Source organism: Narcine bancroftii, chromosome 4, assembly GCF_036971445.1.
Source record: "Narcine bancroftii isolate sNarBan1 chromosome 4, sNarBan1.hap1, whole genome shotgun sequence".
Lineage (NCBI taxonomy): Eukaryota > Metazoa > Chordata > Chondrichthyes > Torpediniformes > Narcinidae > Narcine > Narcine bancroftii.
The window spans coordinates 222,203,046-222,222,619 of NC_091472.1; the positions used below are offsets into that span (position 1 = coordinate 222,203,046).

The window sequence follows — 19,574 nt, forward strand, 5'->3', positions numbered from 1 at the left end:
AACTGGTATGCTTCAACACTAGCCTTTGCAAATGAAGTACAAATATGGAATAACTCACAGTACAATGTTTGCATACCACCAACTGAAAACCTACTTAAAGGGCAAATTGGGAAGCAGGCTGAGGCTTCCAGAAGGAAGCAACTTTGAATATGTGATTACAGACACAATGATAATTAAAAGATTTATAACAAACACGTACATCAAGCTGCAAGAGAAAGAGATTGATGAAATAAGCTGTAAACCCAAACAAAAGTGGGAACAAGAGCTATGCTCCGGAACGAGAAATACAATAAACACAAGGTTATGTATGATACAATATAATTGGTTACACAGGCTATATATCACGCCCCAAAAGTAATAAAAAAATGGGACCCAACAGTATCAGATAGATGTTTTCGTTGTAAGAAGGAAACGTGAACAACAGTACATGCAATTTGGGCATGTGAGAAAGTGGAAAAGTTTTGGGAAGATCTAAATCAGGTATTAAATAAAATCACAAAAAGCAACATACCAAAAAATCCAGAGATCTTTCTTCTAAGTAATATAAGAAGTAAAGAACTTGGACTCGATTTGGATGGAGCACAAAAAAGATTAATTATGAGAGCCTTAGCTGTAGCAAAAAAATGTATTATGTCAACCTGGAAATCAGAAGAGAGCTTGAGAGTACAGCAATGGTACATAGAAATGAATAAATGTATTCCATTGGAAAAAAAACCATATAATTAAAAAAAGTCACATTATTCAAACAAATTTGGGAACCTTACATGGAACACAATAGAGAGGGCCTACCGGAGACCTCCACCCCCTAAAATGACAGAAGACGATGAAATGAACTGACCCAGTGGGTAAAAGTAGATGACAATTTTCTTGTTTTCATTGTGTGATGAGATTGTTTAATGGGTTTATTGTATTGTAGATGTTGAACGTTTAATGGGTTTGGAGGGGGGGTGGGAAGGAGGAAAAGGGGAGAAAATGACAGTGTATATTCAAGAGGGAAATGTTTGTGTGTATTTTGGTTAATATGGTGCATAGTGTGAAAAAAAAACTACCCTTTGAAAATACCATCACTTTTGATGTACCACTGGTCAAAAAGTCATTTAGGCAGGTTACCACACTCTTCTTGGGCACCGTACCGGTATGATTGACGCCTGTTTGAAACAGGTGGGTACCACACCCTGCCAGAGTGAGATGTTCAAGATATCCTTGAGTACATTGGTAAATTGGTCAGCATAAAGTTTTAATACTCAGCCAGATTCTTTGACCGGACTGGATGCTATCTTTGGATCTACTCTCTTGAAGGCAGGCCTCCTATCATGCTTGGATATTGACAGGAGAGGATCATCAGGGGTCATGGTGGTTCTAGTGATCTTTAGTAAACATCCCACTATGTAGCCTGCTTTAACAGACTACATTAGCCAGTTCCTCCCTCATTCCATAGTTGGCTCATGTTAAGTGTCACACTGGTCTTAAGAGTGTACTATTGCATCCTGTATTTACATGTGAAATTCAATCATATTGTGATCACTCTTTCCAAGTGGATCCCTAACCAAGATCATTAGTTTTACCTTCGTCATTGTAGGTTCAGTAAGAAAGCAATCACGGATGCATTCTTTGAAGTCCTCATAATTGCCTCGTGCAAGGGAAAGTCACCCAATGACAACTGCTGTTCTTCTTTCTTGCATCACGAGTCTTGGTTTATTGCCTGTGCCATTGCTCCCTGCAGGGTATTTTTTTCACCTTACCATTTCTAATCTCTAGCTGATTTCAACATTCTGCTCCTTAGATCTTGCATTGGCTCTATTGACCTGATCTCATCCTTAAGGGCGCTAACCCACCAACCCTATTTTCCTGCCCGGCTTCAAAATCATCTGTTACCTTTGGATATTTAACCCTCAATAATTTCCATCTGCAACCATGTTTTGGTAACAGCCAGTAAATCAGATTGCTTTATACTGGTAAGTGCCACAATTTCATTGACCTTGTTTCAAAACCTACCGGCATTCCCTTTTAGAACCTAGTCATCAGTCTCTTTTGTACTGACACATCTGTACTTCACTTTTACTTTATTCTTTTCTAATTCTTGCTTTGGACTCTGCTGTTCTATACATATTCATTGTGTTAAGGGAGAAGAGAAAATGCAGACATATGGAGCTAAGTCATCACCTATAAACACAAATACATTAAAACAAATCCACAGATCCTGTGTACACAGGGATTCAAAGCCAGAGGTTTGCATTGTTTTCGGAAATATGTCATTCAGTTTATGTCCGTAAGATTCAATTAGGTTATATGGTTAAGTTGATACCAGGCAAAGTGGCACTGCATGCACAAAATATGAATTAAGAATGCTGCAGAACACAGGCTGATATTGTTCCTTCTATGGTATTCCACTCAGTTTGTTGATTGTTTCCTGGCAGCAGGTGATGAATCAATCTTAATGTTCCACAGATTGTCTCAGCACAGTGGGCATGTGGTGAGAAAATCCATCTACGGGGAAGCATTGGGCATCAAAAAGCTGCACGTGTTGCAAGCCTGCAGCCCTAGAATCCTATCAAATCATATCATGTAGTAAACAAAGCCTGATCTAAAACACAGTAGAGGCAACTTGGACTGTTCCTCCATTTGATCACATTATTGGTTCAAGTACTGCCAATTAGTCAAGGGTACAAAGAAGGGACCCTTGCAAGTATGGGTCAGATGAAGTGAAAACTACACTGGAAATATCTTTCCCCAAAAGGTTTGCTTCCTGAAAAAAAAATGGGGATTATGATAAATACCTCAAGCTGAAATCAAAGATAATTTCAGATTTGCTGTATCATGTAGGAATTTGGAGAAACATGAACTTTTATTGAATTTAGCCAGTTTAATCACATAATGACGCTGACACATTGCGTTAGTTCAACTGACCTAAAAATATTTTGCTGCTGATTTTCATTTGTTCTCAGCATCTGATGCCTCTCGTGTCAGTGTCCAAAAGTAGTCGGCCAGCATTGATGGATTCCAGTTGCCCTGATGCTACTTTTCCATGGTTGCCATGTCCCAGTGAAACCTTTCACCATGGTCGTCACTGATCAGCAGGGAAGAAGTCCACATGCATATGTACAAAATGAATTTTCAATGACATTTTGGATGACAGGAAATCACAAAAAAAAAGGGTTATATCTTTAAAAAAAAAAGCACTTGATAGGAAATTTTTAAGGCAATTTTTGAGATAAGCAGCCTAAAATCCATGAAATACACCCAAAAGTGTTCAGGAAGCAAAATCTTTGTTGTCAGTGCTACCAAAACAAACGAGAGAAACAGAAAGCAAAGTGTTTGCTGAAGTTTAATGTGAATTTCCCTCAGATATTTAAAAGTATTTCACGTACTTCTATTCAGTACCACAGAATGTGCATTGGTACAAAATCTTTGTTTAACAGAACAATCTTTGCAACATGAACCCAGATCCAGATTTGTGGATACAAATGAATACCATCATATGGGATACGGAAATAGCCCCATAAAAGATCAAATTCCTGAAGGAACTAGAGCCAGTAGTTAACCAAATTCAACCAATTACTATCAGTTGTGAGGCCTGGTTGAGCAAATGCTGCATTTCCCCAATGTTTTTGAAAATGATGCCTAAATTTCATCTGTCGAATTTTAAAACACTCAAAATTCCATTCATTTTATGTGATTAAGAATTTGTTCATATATCACTTCTAATATAGTGTTGTTTTTCCAGTCAAGATATTTAGGGTTTAAATTTACATTGTAAAGAAAAGCCTTTCATTGAGTTCATGGGAGTGAAAAGAGAGAAAAGCAAGGTTGCCACAAGTACAGATCTGTAATCTGCACACACTGAATTTTACCTATCCATATTAATTTATGCCACCAAACTTCTAATTCTTTATTTAATGAAAGAATTTCAGCTGGATGGCCATTTAACATTTCATTACATTCCTCTCTACGCACAATTTTGTTGCTCAAGATTACAAAGCATATTGTTCTAGCCCAAGAATATAACAATAGTTATTTTATTGATAACAACCCAGTACAACCAGAACACTGTTTTTCACTAAACACTGGGGGAAGGTGGGGAAAACCAAACACAAACAAGACTAAAAATAATTTCATATAAAAGAAATCTTCAGCAAATAGATCAGCTGCAGGTCTGTTGGCCTTAAGTTTACTATTTGGATACATGGGATCTTCAGTAACGACCTGAAATGAAGAGGTATAGTTTTAAAATTATTTCACATAGCAGTTTCCATAGTCACACTGTTCGCTCATGGCGCGAACATTTTTGTTCCATTGTTCCAGAGCATATACTGCCTTCTTCAACATCCCAAGCTCAAAATTCAACCTCCACAGCTCAAAGCAGAACACTATCCAAGCATAACATCCTTTTACCAAATCATTCCTGCAGAACTTCTTTGCTAAGATTTGACAGACATGGAATTCTGCTGCACCATGGAGTGAGATTTTAAACTGGTTCATGATATTTCTTGTTCTCAGCATTTTCATTCATCAGGGTAAAAACTTTGACTTTACAAGTAACAATGTAGAAACTATTATTTGATTAGAAATCCAGAGCTACAAGTTAAATTCTTACCACGGGCTATTGAAATCAGACTTGCAGTAAAAATATTAGCACTTGAAATTATGTTAACTGGTGGATCTTCTAAAGTCCCAAGCATACCTCTGAAGTTAAATTAAAATCACATGGAATAGTACAGGCTTTTTCAGTTCTGTGCTGACCTCTGAAAGCCTACTCCTTATCAATCCCAACCTCACAGCCCACAACCCTCTATTTTTCTAACATCCATATGTCAATCTACGAGCTTTTTAAACATCCCTAATGTATCAGCCTCCACTAACATAATTGGAAATGTGTTTCAGGCACCCACCAGTGCGTGTAAAAATAAAACCTATCTCTGACACCTCCCCTAAATTTACCTCTCACTCACTGAAACAGATCCTCTCTGATATTGATCACTGCTGTCCTGGGAAAAAGGTACATTGTAAAGAAAAGCCTTTCATTGAGTTCATGGGAGTGAAAAGAGAGAAAAGCAAGGTTGCCACAAGTACAGATCTGTAATCTGGACTCTAGGCTCTCAATCTTATACAATTATTAGATGTCCTCTCATCCTCAGTGGCTCCACAAAGAAAAGCCCTAGCTCGTCCAATCTTTCTTCATGACATGTTCTCCAATCCAGGCAGTATCCTGGTAAATATCATCTGCACCCTCTTCATAGCTTCCACATCCTTCCTGTAATGAAGCACCCAGAACTAAACAATACAAGTTTAATACAATGTTCTTTATGGTAAAGATATATAACCAACGAAGATTGATTCAATCTTCTTCAGCATGATGCTGAACCAAGCCATGAAAGAACCCAACAATGAAGACGCTGTTTACATCCGGTACCGCACGGATGGCAGTCTCTTCAATCTGAGGCGCCTGCAAGCTCACACCAAGACACAAGAGAAACTTGTCCGTGAACTACTCTTTGCAGATGATGCCGCTTTAGTTGCCCATTCAGAGCCAGCTCTTCAGCGCTTGACGTCCTGCTTTGCGGAAACTGCCAAAATGTTTGGCCTGGAAGTCAGCCTGAAGAAAACTGAGGTCCTCCATCAGCCAGCTCCCCACCATGACTACCAGCCCCCCCACATCTCCATCGGGCACACAAAACTCAAAACGGTCAACCAGTTTACCTATCTCGGCTGCACCATTTCATCAGATGCAAGGATCGACAATGAGATAGACAACAGACTCGCCAAGGCAAATAGCGGCTTTGGAAGACTACACAAAAGAGTCTGGAAAAACAACCAACTGAAAAACCTCACAAAGATAAGCGTATACAGAGCCGTTGTCATACCCACACTCCTGTTCGGCTCCGAATCATGGGTCCTCTACCGGCACCACCTACGGCTCCTAGAACGCTTCCACCAGCGTTGTCTCCGCTCCATCCTCAACATCCATTGGAGCGCTTACACCCCTAACGTCGAAGTACTCGAGATGGCAGAGGTCGACAGCATCGAGTCCACGCTTATGAAGATCCAGCTGCGCTGGATGGGTCACGTCTGCAGAATGGAGGACCATCGCCTTCCCAAGATCGTATTATATGGCGAGCTCTCCACTGGCCACCGTGACAGAGGTGCACCAAAGAAAAGGTACAAGGACTGCCTAAAGAAATCTCTTGGTGCCTGCCACATTGACCACCGCCAGTGGGCTGATAACGCCTCAAACCGTGCATCTTGGCGCCTCACAGTTTGGCGGGCAGCAACCTCCTTTGAAGAAGACCGCAGAGCCCACCTCACTGACAAAAGGCAAAGGAGGAAAAACCCAACACCCAACCCCAACCCACCAATTTTCCCTTGCAACCGCTGCAATCGTGTCTGCCTGTCCCGCATCGGACTTGTCAGCCACAAACGAGCCTGCAGCTGACGTGGACTTTTTACCCCCTCCATAAATCTTCGTCCGCGAAGCCAAGCCAAAGAAAAAAGAATATAACCAGCATTTATTACAACACTAGAAGTGTGGTCTAACCAGAGTTTTATCGTTACAACATTCCCACATGGCTCTCCAACTTCGTTTGATTAATGAAGACCAGCACCATACACCTTTATAACCATCCTATCAATCTGCACATAAAACCAAGAACCTTTGGACTTGGACCCAAGATCCTTCTGTTCCTCCACAATGCTAAAGGATCCTGCCATTAACCGTGTACTCAACTTTCAAGTTCAAACTTTCAAAGTGGAGCACTTCACAATTTTCAGGATTCAACTTCTTCTGCCAGTTCACCACCCAACTCTACATCTTGCCAACCACATTCCACAACACACCAAACCTCACGTCATCTCCAAACTAGTGACCCACCCCCACTTCCTCATCTTTTTTTTTTTTTTTTTTTAAATTTTTTATTTTTCACACCATAAATCACAATAGCCATGATATACACTTTTTCTTTTCCACACATTTACAGTGACTTTTTCTCCCTCCCCCCTCCCTCCTCCCAAGCCACCCCCCCATCCCCCCCCCCTCTCATCCATTTTAGTTATACAATCTAGGTTGCATTAATTCAGTTAGACAATGTTGTCATTCAACAAAAATACACCAGAAATTCTACTGAGTCCATTCTTTTCTTCTCTTCTCCTTCCATCAACTTAGGTAATGTTTGTTCCCGGTAGGTTTTCGCTATTGTATTTAATGTAAGGCTCCCATACTTGTTCGAATATTTCAATATTATTTCTTAAACTATATGTTATTTTTTCTAATGGAATACATTTATTCATTTCTATATACCATTGTTGTATTTTCAAATTATCTTCCAATTTCCAGGTTGACATAATACATTTTTTTGCTACAGCTAGGGCTATCTTAACAAATCTTTTTTGTGCATCCTCCAAGTCAATTCCAAATTCTTTATTTTTTATGTTACTTAGGAGAAAGATCTCTGGATTCTTTGGTATATTGTTTTCTGTTATTTTATTTAATATCTGATTGAGATCATCCCAAAATTTTTCTACTCTCTCACATGTCCAGATTGCATGAATTGTTGTTCCCCTTTCTTTTTTACATCGAAAACATCTATCAGATACTGTTGGGTCCCATTTATTTAACTTTTGCGGTGTAATGTATAGTCTGTGTAACCAATTATATTGTATCATACGCAGCCTCGTATTTATTGTATTTCTCATCGTTCCAGAGCATAACTTCTCCCATGTTTCCTTTTTTATCTTTATATTTAAATCTTGTTCTCATTTTTGTTTAGTTTTACCATTTGTTTCCTCATTTTCCTTTTCTTGCAGTTTAATATACATATTTTTTATAAATCTTTTGATTAACATTGTATCTGTAATCACATATTCAAGGTTACTTCCCTCTGGTAAACTCAAGTTGCTTCCTAATTTATCTTTCAAGTAGGATCTCAGTTGGTAATATGCCAGCGCTGTATCTCCCGTTATATTGTACTTATCTCTCATTTGTTCAAAGGATAAGAATCTACTTCCTGAAAAACAATTTTCTATTCTTTTAATCCCTTTTTTTTCCCATTTTCTAAAGGCAAGGTTGTCTATTGTAAAAGGGAGTAGCTTATTTTGCGTCAATATTAGTTTTGGTATTTGGTAATTTATTTTATTTCTTTCTACATGAATCTTCTTCCATATATTGAGGAGATGGTGTAATACTGGAGAAGTTCTATGTTGTACCAATTTTTCGTCCCATTTATATAATATGTGTTCAGGTATCTTTTCCCCTATTTTATCTAATTCTAGTCTCGTCCAGTCTGGTTTTTCCCTTGTTTGATAAAAATCTGATAGGTACCTTAATTGTGCGGCTCTATAATAATTTTTGAAGTTTGGCAATTGTAAGCCTCCTTGTTTATACCATTCTGTTAATTTGTCTAGTGCTATCCTCGGTTTCCCCCCTCTCCATAAAAATCTCCTTATTATTTTCTTTAACTCTTTGAAGAATTTTTCTGTCAGTTGTATTGGCAATGCCTGAAATAAGTATAGTATCCTTGGAAAAATGTTCATTTTAATACAGTTTATCCTTCCTATCAGTGTTAGTGGTAGCTCTTTCCAATGCTCTAAATCGTCCTGTAATTTTTTCATTAGTGGATTGTAATTGAGTTTATATAATTGGCCTAGATTTTTGTTTATTTGCACACCTAGGTATCTTATTGCCTGCGTTTGCCATCTGAATGGGGATTCCTCCTTAAATTTTGAGAAATCCGCGTTATTCATAGGCATTGCTTCACTTTTATTTACGTTTATCTTGTATCCCGACACTTCTCCATATTCCTTCAATTTCTTATATAGTTCTTTTATTGATAGTTCTGGTTCTGTTAAGTACACTATCACATCATCCGCAAACAGACTGATTTTATATTCCCTGTCTTTTATTTTTATTCCTTTTATATTCTTATCTCTTCTTATCGATTCTGCTAGTGGTTCTATAGCTAGCGCAAACAATAATGGTGATAGTGGGCATCCCTGCCGCGTTGACCTGCTTAAGTTAAATTGCTTTGATACATGTCCATTTACTGTCACTTTCGCTAACGGTCCCTTATATAATGCTTTAATCCAATTAATATACTTCTCCGGTAAACTGAATTTTTGCAATACTTTGAACAAGTAATTCCATTCTACTCTGTCGAAGGCCTTCTCTGCGTCTAAAGCAACTGCTACTGCCGGTGCTTTATTTCCTTCTACTGCATGAATTAAGTTAATAAATTTACAAATATTGTCTGTTGTGCGTCTTTTTTTGATAAATCCAGTTTGGTCTAAATTTACCATTTTCGGTACCTGTTCTGCTAATCTGTTCGCTAATAGTTTAGCTATTATCTTATAATCTGTGTTTAGCAAAGATATTGGTCTATATGACGCTGGTGAGAGTGGATCTTTCCCTTGTTTTAGTATCACTGTAATTATTGCTGTTTTACATGAATCTGGTAAGTTTTGTGTCTCATCAATCTGGTTGATTACATCCAGGAGGGGCGGTATTATTAGGTCTTTAAATGTTTTGTAGAATTCTATTGGGAGTCCATCCTCTCCTGGTGTCTTATTATTTGGTAAATTTTTTATTATCTCTTGTATTTCTACTGTTCCAAATGGTTCTGTTAATTTATTTTGTTCCTCTATTTGTAGTTTTGGTAGTTCAATTTTAGTCAAAAATTCATCTATTTTCCCTTCTTTCCCTTCGTTTTCGGTTCGGTATAATTGTTCATAGAATTCTCTGAAGTTTTCCTTAATTTCTTTTGGATTATATGTAATTTGTTTGTCTTTTTTCCTTGTTGCCAATACCATTTTCTTAGTTTGCTCTGTCTTAAGCTGCCATGCTAGGATTTTGTGTGTTTTTTTCCCTAGTTCATAATATTTCTGTTTTGTCTTCATTATATTCTTCTCCACCTTATATGTTTGTAATGTTTCATATTTTATTTTTTTATCCGCCAATTCTCTTCTTTTGGTTGTATCTTCCTTTATTGCTAATTTTTTTTCTATGTTTATTATTTCCCTTTCCAACTGCTCTGTTTCCTGATTATAGTCCTTCTTCATCTTGGTTGCATAACTTATTATTTGCCCTCTAATGAATGCTTTCATTGCGTCCCATAGTATAAACTTATCTTCCACTGATTCCGTATTTACTTCAAAGTACATTTTTAATTGTTTTTCAATAAATTCTCTAAAATCCTGTCTTTTAAGTAGCATGGGGTTTAATCTCCATCTATACATTCTTGGAGGGATGTCTTCTAGCTCTATTGCCAATAACAGGGGTGAGTGGTCCGATAATAGTCTAGCTTTATATTCCGTTTTCCTAACTCTCCCTTGTATGTGGGCTGATAACAGGAATAGGTCTATCCTTGAGTATGTTTTATGTCTAGTCGAGTAGTATGAGTATTCCTTTTCTTTTGGGTTTTGTTTCCTCCATATGTCCACAAGTTTCATTTCTTGCATTGATTTAATTATAAATTTGGTTACTTTGTTCTTCCTGTTAATTTTTTTCCCCGTTTTATCCATATTTGGATCCAAATTCAGATTGAAATCCCCTCCTATTAGTATGTTCCCTTGCGTATTAGCTACCTTCAAAAAGATATCTTGCATAAACTTTTGATCTTCTTCGTTAGGTGAATATATATTAAGTAGATTCCAAAGCTCTGAATATATCTGACATTTTATCATAACATATCTCCCTGCTGGATCTATTATTTCCTCTTCTATTTTAAATGGCACATTTTTGCTAATTAATATAGCCACTCCTCTTGCTTTTGAATTATACGATGCTGCTGTTACATGTCCTACCCAATCTCTCTTTAATTTCTTGTGCTCCAATTCAGTTAAATGTGTTTCTTGGACAAATGCTATATCTATTTTTTCCTTTTTCAGTAAATTTAGTAGTTTCTTCCTTTTAATTTGGTTATGTATTCCATTAATATTTAGAGTCATATAGTTCAGCGTAGCCATTTTATATTTTGTTTATCTTCTCTTTCCGTTTTTCCATCATTACCTTTCCTCCTTTTCCATTTCTGTTTTCTTATTTTCAACTCTTTACCAGACAACATTCCTACAACATTCCTACAACATCCAACATTTTCCTTATTCTCCTATTTCTATCTTCTTTATCCCCACTTCCTCATCCAAGTCATTCATAAACATCTCAGAGCAAGGGTTCCACCACTTGTCATCATCAATTTCTGTTTTATCTCCTTAAAAAAAACTAAATTAAGGTCGTGAGGCAAGATCTGCACCTCTTCCTCCAACCAAAAGCCAATCTGACCATCCCTAATAAGACAGTTTCTCCAAATGCCTGTAAATTGTGTCCTTTAGAATCCTTTTTAATAGTTTGCCCACCGCTGATGCAAGACTCAATGGCCTCTAATTCCCAGGATTATCCTCCTCTTTCTTAAAGAAGAGATTTTTTTTTTGCCATCCTCCAATACTACTCCTGTAGCCAGGGAGAATGCAAAGATCGTGGTCAACACTATAGCAATCTCTTCCCTCACTTCTGGGGTATATTCCTTTTGGCCTCGGGGACTTGTCTATCCTGTTTTTCAGAATCTCCAACTCTACCTCTTTCTTAACCTCAATGTGTTCCAGCACCATTAGTCTCTTTTATGCTGATATCACATTCATCAAGGTCTCCCTCTCTTGGAGAACAATGAAGCAATGCATTCACCAAGGACCTTCCCTACCTACAGGCACATTCTCCCCTTTATTTCAGTCCTGCCTTCACTCTAGTCATTCTTCTGTACTTCATGGGTTTTTCTTAATCCTATTTTCCAAGGTCTTCTCGTGTCCCCTCTAGCTCTAAATCAACGTAGACACTGTAGAAATGGTCATGACAAGATTCCGCATGACTGGCTTGCCTAGAGACTATCTCACGTGATTCAGGGCAATCTTGTCAACTGAACACAACATTGGATTGGCAGTGGGACAAAGGATGATGCTGGAGAGTCTTTCATCCTCCCCAAGTTAACAACCATCACCCCTCACGGGAATTAATTTTGAATTAATTACTGCAAGCAAATCCTTCAGAAGTCCAGACACATGCACCAGTCATTTTTAGCAGGGCTCTACGCACCAGCACCACTGCCACCCCTCCCCCCCCCCCCCCCGAGGTAGTAAGCAAAAGCCTTGGTTTCTTTTCACCTCAAACAACACAAAAATTTCTATGTAGTCAGTAGAAGTATGAAGAAACCAAAACTTGACTGCTTCCCAGGGAAGGGGCCCATAAACTTTGATTAGAGTCCTGCGGGGGGGGGTGTGTGGAATTGCTGAAAAAAGGTGGAGAATGGCTGCTCTACGCAACATTTCAAGGATACTTGTACAGGACTCTTATTGCAGTGAGATGTCTTGAATCTTGTACTCAAATCCTTTTGCAATCAAGGCCACTATTCTGTTAGGCTTCATAATCACTTACTGCTGATTTTGGGTTGTGTGTGCACAGAACACCCAGGTCCATGTGAACACCACTTCTCAAAACCAAACCAATTAAAAATTAAAACACTATGAAAATAAGCAAAAATAGATGCTCAAAATTGAAAACAAAAACAGAAAAATACTCAACCAGTCAGGTCACATCAACAGGAAACCTTTCATCAGAACTGAAATGGAGACAAAAGATGCCAGGAAAGCTGCAGGGTTAGGGGACTGACCCAATGGAAACATCAGGTGTTTCTCTTCCCACAGATGTGTCCATATTTAAAAATTAAAATATCCTCTTCTGGCAAAGTAGACGATCTCATAAAATTTTCACCTTTTATTTCATCTCTATGCCTTGAGAGTTTCAAGAACCCGCCTACATTCACCCTACCAAGAATTTCTCTGTACCTGCAACCCATTGTATCACCAGACTTTGCATCAACAGCTCTACTTGTGTCTCAGTGGCACAACTCCCCAGGTTGGTGAAATATATTAAGTTCCATTTATTATGGCTGGGTTTAAATTCCCCATCATCGTGACCACCATCACCCGACTGCAACAACTGAAGATGATACCAGGCCATTCTCAAGGACAATTATGACAACTGCCTGTCCCATCATGACAATGAAAAGAATTCGACCCAGTTCAGAGCAAAAAGTTGTTAATTTCTTCAGCTCACAGCAGAAGTTTAAGGTAGTATGAAAACCTATGGGTGTAATGCTGGGGAAATGGATAGAGTAGCAGTTATCACAATGCCAGCAATTCAGGTTTGAATCTAGTGCTGTCTGCAAGGAGTTGCACGTTCTACCCTAGACCTGTGTATATTTTCTCCAGGTCCTCCCATTTCCTCCCACCCTCCAAACATGTGCAGGGTCTGTAAGTTAATAGGTGTATTTGGGCAGCATGGTCTTGTAGGCCAGAATGCTCTATTATTGAGCTGAATATTTAAATTAAATATTAAATAGCAAGGTATTTCTATAGTGTACAACGATTACCACATATCATTCATGCTTCTTTTCAAAAATTATGTCCTTTTATCCCCATTAACAATTGAGAACCTCCTAAATCTGACAACCATACATTTTGCAATGAGCGATAACCTGTACTTACGTGGTGAGTAGGAGCGTGACCTGGAGTGAGAACGATAACCACCCCTGCTGTAATAGGGAGAGGGGGAACGTCTTCTGGAAACAAAGAAATATTAAGGTAGGTTATGAGAGTGTCTGAACACACCCCAAACTAAAGGAACATGGCATTTAGCTGGGAATAGTAAAGAAACAAAGCCTTCCATTTGTATTTCATTACGTAAATAGTGCTTATGAGCTGTTAACTTTGTCTGATGCTAGAAAGCATACATCAGTACAATTGCAACAAAGTAAATGAGACAAATACAGAAAATCAGCAGACCATCCAATGAAATTTCATGCGAACAGCTCCAATGTACTTGTTTCTCCAGTAGAATGAAAATAAAATGAAATGAAATAAAATAAAATGAAAGGAAACTAAAACAGGTATGTTGAAACATTGTAGCAAATTATAGTTAGGGGAAAATGCAATACCAAAAGCTTCACAGTAATAAAAAGTACCTATTTTATCAACACAAAATTGTAACTAGCCACATATTAAAACATTGTAATATTATTCAAACTCAGATTTACTTATGTGAAATTTGGTAAACACATTAACAAGTATATTAAATAAAACTATAAATACATATTTTTAATATGCACATATTAATTTAAAACAATATTCACAATCTATACAACTGAATTAACATTTTAAATGAAGTATTTTGTGTCTGTGTCTGGAAAATGCATTCAGTTGCTGGTATAATGACCTGGAATAGTTACAGATGGAGTGGACTAAATATCACATTTTGAAGATTACTCAATTGCAATAATGAAAGTCCTATGATATTCAAATTGGAAAGTCTGCTTTGTTTTATTTACCTGACCAATTCACTTCAGATCAAAAATCAATTGCAAGTTAACAGGTACCATTTACAATTATAGTAGATAGGCAAAAACTAGTCAAATATTCACCTAAAACACCTACTTTTTTTGTATGTGGCAAAGGGAGATAAAAGACCACAGGACATTTAATCAAATGTCAAAAAGACTAATTCAAATTTCCAACATTGGCAATATTTTGCCTGTTTTTAGATATTTTGTCCTTCAGGCTGTAAATACTGTGACCCTCAATAACCATGTGCTGACACAGTAGGTTCCCAACTCTTATGAATGGCAGATACAAACTTATTGTTTAGAAAAAAAATGTATAGCGCATCTTGCTAAAGTATATAAACAATCCCTTCCAAGTGAAAAGGATTTCATTAAGGCATTCAAGCTTAGTTTGAAATACAAAGTGGCAAATTTCCAAGTGAAAGTTGCGATTTTGAAAAATGATCTGTTAAAGGATTCAAATTTTGTTCTGTTCTCAAGATTAAATTTATTGAAAACATGAGTTATTGAAAACATAACTACACTGAACTGGACTCAAAAAATACATCTTGTGCAAAAATAAAGCTATCTGAATGAAAGTTAAACATTTGAGAATACTATGAATATTGGTAATTTTGCAGTCAAACAATGAAGTTTAGGTCAACAGCTTAGGGAATGCAGTGCTAAAATTTGTTGATGTTTTAAAGGAAAAATCCTCATTATCAATGAGGCAAACAAAATTCATACAGGATGCTGATTAGTTCCCTCCATTGTCACACACTCAATCACAAGATTGTTGTGGAAGAGCATTAGTCCACTAAAACACAAATTCCAGCAATTGGAACCAACATACAAGGGTGTCTAAGACTCAGCATTTAGTCTTGAAGACCAATTCTGCAAAATAACAAACAAGTCTGAATTTGATGCTCACACTCACACCACAAAACACTCACAGCCCAAAATAAATTTCCCTTCAAAACTTTGAAATATCTAGTATGTAAATTGTACCATTAAGATAACCAGTTTCCTTTGCTGGTTATTAACTGTTTTATGCTTTATGTTCATAATCCTTCAATTTAGTCTTTTGGATTGGAGCTTCGCAATTCGGTCATCACAACCAAGTTTAACGTCTGCACAAGGAAGATCCACAATATTTGTGATTTTTGCTTGAATTCTGCTGATATACGCAATTCCAAGTTATTGGTGACTTTTGCAAGCGTCTATCAATTCTGGAGTCTAACTATTGTGGAAGACATTGGAAAAATATCAAGATCCAAAATTATACTTGAGGCGAGTCTTCAAACCATAAACTGATAATGAACAATGTTAATCATTCTCAGAAGACATGCACCATCAATGGTTTCTCAAAAAGCAGAAGCAGTTCTTGTGCCAAAAGGAACGTCGGAAATCATAACATTCTTGTTACTGAATTACTTCAAACTTCCTCACAAAAATCAATTCTATGATTGTTTCATGAATATGAAAGTCTCTCCGAGGGTTCGTGTGAGCAGTTCCTTGGGTCATTCGCCATTCTCACTGCCTGTGGGAAGAAGCTGTTCCTCAGCCTGGTGGTGCTGGCTCTGATCCTCCTGCATCTCTTCCCCAATGGGAAGAGCTGAAAGAGGCTGTGTGCGGGCTGCAAGGGGTTCTCAATGATTTGAGTGCCCTCTTTAGATAACGATCTGGTAGATCACATTGATTGGGGAGGGTGGGTGTGGAAAGGGACTCCAATGATCTTCTGTGCCACTCTTATGGTCCTGTGGATTGACCTCCTATCCATTTCTTTGCAGCAACTACACCACACTGCAACATAGCCAGCCAGGACACTCTTTTGATAGAGCTCCTGTCGAAGAGCCTTGCCCGCTTCAGTCTTCTCAGGAAGTGCAGTCACTGTTGCACCTGACAAGTGAGATGCATGTCCACGATAGATCACTAATTAAGTAAACTCCAAGGAACTTGGTGCTTTCCAAGAGAGTTGTTGATGTATAGTGGAGAGCGGTTGTTCCTGATCCTCCCGAAGTCCACGATCACCTCCTTCATCTTGTCCACATTGGTCAGGTTGTTCCTTTCGCGCCATTTCATGAGATTTTCTACCTATTCTTCTCTGTAGTGCAAATAATCATTGTTGCTGATGAGGACAACGACTGTTGTGTCATCTTCAAACTTGTTGGAGCTGGATGTGGCAATGCAGTCATGGGTCAGTAGTGTGAACATGAATGTGCGGTTCTCTAGGTGGGTCAGGATGGAGTGAAGGAACAAGGCTATAGCATCATCTGGGGAAGTTTCTGCTATAGGTGAATTGAAATGGGTCTAGCATCTCTGGGACGTGTGCTTTGATTTGTTCCATCACCAAATGCTTGAAACATTTCATAATGGTAAATGTCAGTGCCACAGGGCAGTAGTCATTGAGGCTGTTACTGCCACCCTTTTGGGTACAGGGATGATGATGGCTGTCTTGAAACCTGTGGGAACAATGGACTTCTGCAGTGAGGTGTTGAAGATGTCCGTAAAGACTGCCATCAGTTGGTCTGTGCAGTACTTCAGTACCCGTCCAAGTATATTGTCTAGTCCCACCATCTTATGTGGGTTCCCCTTGGATAGGTTCTCCTCACTTTGGCCACAGCTATGCATGGATTCCATTCATTGGGGGACATGGTACTTTCTTTGGCATCATCCTGTTCTTATCAAACTGTGCATAAAAATGTTCAGTCTGTCCGGAAGGGAACATCATTGTCCTTAACTCGCAAAGTTGACATGATCTGTTATAGTTGTGATCCCTTGCCACATGACCCTCGTGTCACATAACCGTCTGTTTGCTCTGCTTTCTGGATTGCATGGGAGAGTTCAGCTTTGGCTGATCTTAGAGCCATCCTATCTCCTGTCCTGAAGGCAGCATCATGAACTCTGAGAAGGGCCTGGACCTCTGCATCCAACCAGGTTTTCTGGTTAGCCCTGGTTGTGGAGATTTTGATCTTGGTGACATCCTCAATGCAATTGTTGATGTAGTCAGTCACTAAGCTCATGTAGTCCTCTATATTTAGATGACTGTTGTCGGTGGCTGCCTCCCTGGAACAGTTCATTCATGGTCAAAGCAGTCTTGCAGCACTACTGTGGGAATCAACCCCCTCATCCTGATCTCTCTGCGAACTGACCTAGTTTGTTTTGCTAGCAGTCTGTACATCGGGGTTTGAAAGATAGATGTGATCTGAGTAACCAAGTAAAATTGCAACAAATCCCATCATTTTACAAGATCATTCTATTTTAACTGTACTCATGGAACACGCTTTACTCAGTCACATGAATGAACTTTAGAACCAAGCAAAGAGAGAACTGCCAACAACCATCCAAAAGTTAGAGCTAAAATAGTTGATGAAAATGTGATTGGGACCAATAAAATTAAAGATCTACAAGAGCAAATATAACAATCTCCTACTCACACCAAGACCCAGATAATATCCTTCCTTGGAAACTCACCCCTGGACATTCAGCATATTCTTCTTGTAGTTCTACTTAAAAAGACCCAATTGATCAGGTCTTGATGCCAAATGTAACTGTGCCAAAACAGAACAGCTGGGAACATTTAGTCTAGGTTTTCAACTTGTCACTTCTGGAAAATTGTTACTCTTAGTTCATTTTCACTCAGCTTGGCTACGAGAATAATTTTAATATTACACTATACAACTAATGCATTTATATAGATACCCCAAGAGTGAAGAAACTAAAAAATAAAGATGGTGCACTTTAACAAGTAGCATCTGAATGGCATCACTTGAAGCTACGTGCTCTATTTTGATCCTGGAAATTCATCGACAAAGAATGAAATCACTGCCTGCCTACCTGTAGGATCTGCTGTAATACTCTCGATCGTCATATCTGTCATATCTGTCATAACTGTCTCTGCGACGTGAACTACTGCAAAGTGAGGGTAAATGGTTAAAGAGAATTTATGAACAATAGAATGGAAGTATATCTAACACAAAAAGCATTAGTGCAAAGTAGCCTTTCAATACTCCATTCATCTTTATAAAAGTAATCGTGCCCAACACTTAAAACTGCAATACACTACAGAAATAATTACATTTATAGTCAATATTCCTTTTCATTTTTACTTAATTGGCATAATTTTTATCACGATCATTCTTCGATTTCTAATATTTTGGCTAGACCGTATAAATGTGTTGCCTTACTAGGTCGGCCTTCCCATATAGATTCCAGGGGTAGGTGTATGAGCTCTTTTAGTAATGGAGAAATCAACACGGATCCTGCGCCCATCTAATTCCATTCCATTTGCACGTTCTTTAGCCTGGCAGAGAAAAAATAAATATACAGTGGTCTCCCCTTATCCGCAGTTTCAGTTACCCACAGTCTGAAAATATTAAATGGAAAATTCCAGAAATAAATGATTCAAACATTTAAAATTGCATGCCATTTTGAGTAGCGTGATGAAATCTCATACTGTCCCTCCCAGGATGGGAATCATCCCTTTGTCCAGTGTATCCATGCTATTTACGCTACCCTTTAGTCACTTAGTAGCCGTCTCGGTCATCATCAAATTGACTGTCACGGTATCACAGTGCTTGTGTTCAAGTAATTTAAAAAAATAAATATTATTATAATTGTTCTATTTCATTATTAGTTATTGTTGTTAATCTCTTATTAAATTAAACCATCATAGGTATGTATGCAGGAAAAAACAGTATATATAGGGTTTGGTACTATCCATGGTTTCAGACATTGATTAGGGTCTTGGAACATATCCTCCACAGATTAAGGGGGTGGGGTAGGAGGTGACTGACTACTGTAATATGAAATTTAATGAAAATAAAAAGACAGGCTATACAACAGTTTAATTATACATAAAGTCTTAATAGTGCAAACTGTCAATCAAGTGATTCTCCTGAAGATTTTCAACGAGGTTTCATTTATACTCTTACCTCTTTAGCGTCATCAACATTCTCAAAGTAGACGAAGGAAAAGCCTCTGGAGCGATTTGATTGTTGATCATAAACAACATTAACACCTGCGAGGGGGCCATACCTCGAAAACACTTCTCGCAGATCTCGCTCAGTGGTATACAGACTGAGTCCAAAAACTCCCAAACAAGTGTTAGGGTCAGGGTTAGCCTACACAAAGGATGTAAAACCAGATTAGAAAAGCCAAATTTATCAACTAAAATATACCTGTACCAATCCTGGTGATATCAATCCAAAATTGCATTTTCGTTTT

The 19,574-nt window shown here is 38.1% G+C and overlaps 1 protein-coding gene across 11 annotated transcripts in view; it reads right to left on the minus strand.

Annotated features, from left to right (window-relative positions):
• Nucleotides 1-3,307: 3,307 nt before the first annotated feature.
• tra2b (transformer 2 beta homolog) overlaps nt 3,308-19,574 on the minus strand; it is a 44,230-nt gene continuing 27,963 nt past the window's right edge. For 9 of the 11 annotated variants that reach the window (XM_069934020.1, XM_069934022.1, XM_069934026.1 and 6 more), the window contains 5 exons: nt 19,283-19,471; nt 18,536-18,651; nt 18,186-18,260; nt 13,519-13,592; nt 3,308-4,203 (listed from right to left, as the gene is read on the minus strand). In XM_069934020.1, coding sequence (XP_069790121.1) covers nt 4,193-4,203; nt 13,519-13,592; nt 18,186-18,260; nt 18,536-18,651; nt 19,283-19,471 — 465 coding nt within the window. In that variant the 3' untranslated portion in view covers nt 3,308-4,192. Of the gene's footprint in view, nt 4,204-13,518; nt 13,593-18,185; nt 18,261-18,535; nt 18,652-19,282; nt 19,472-19,574 lie in introns of those variants that run through there. The other 2 variants (XM_069934021.1, XM_069934031.1) reach the window with 2 other exon arrangements.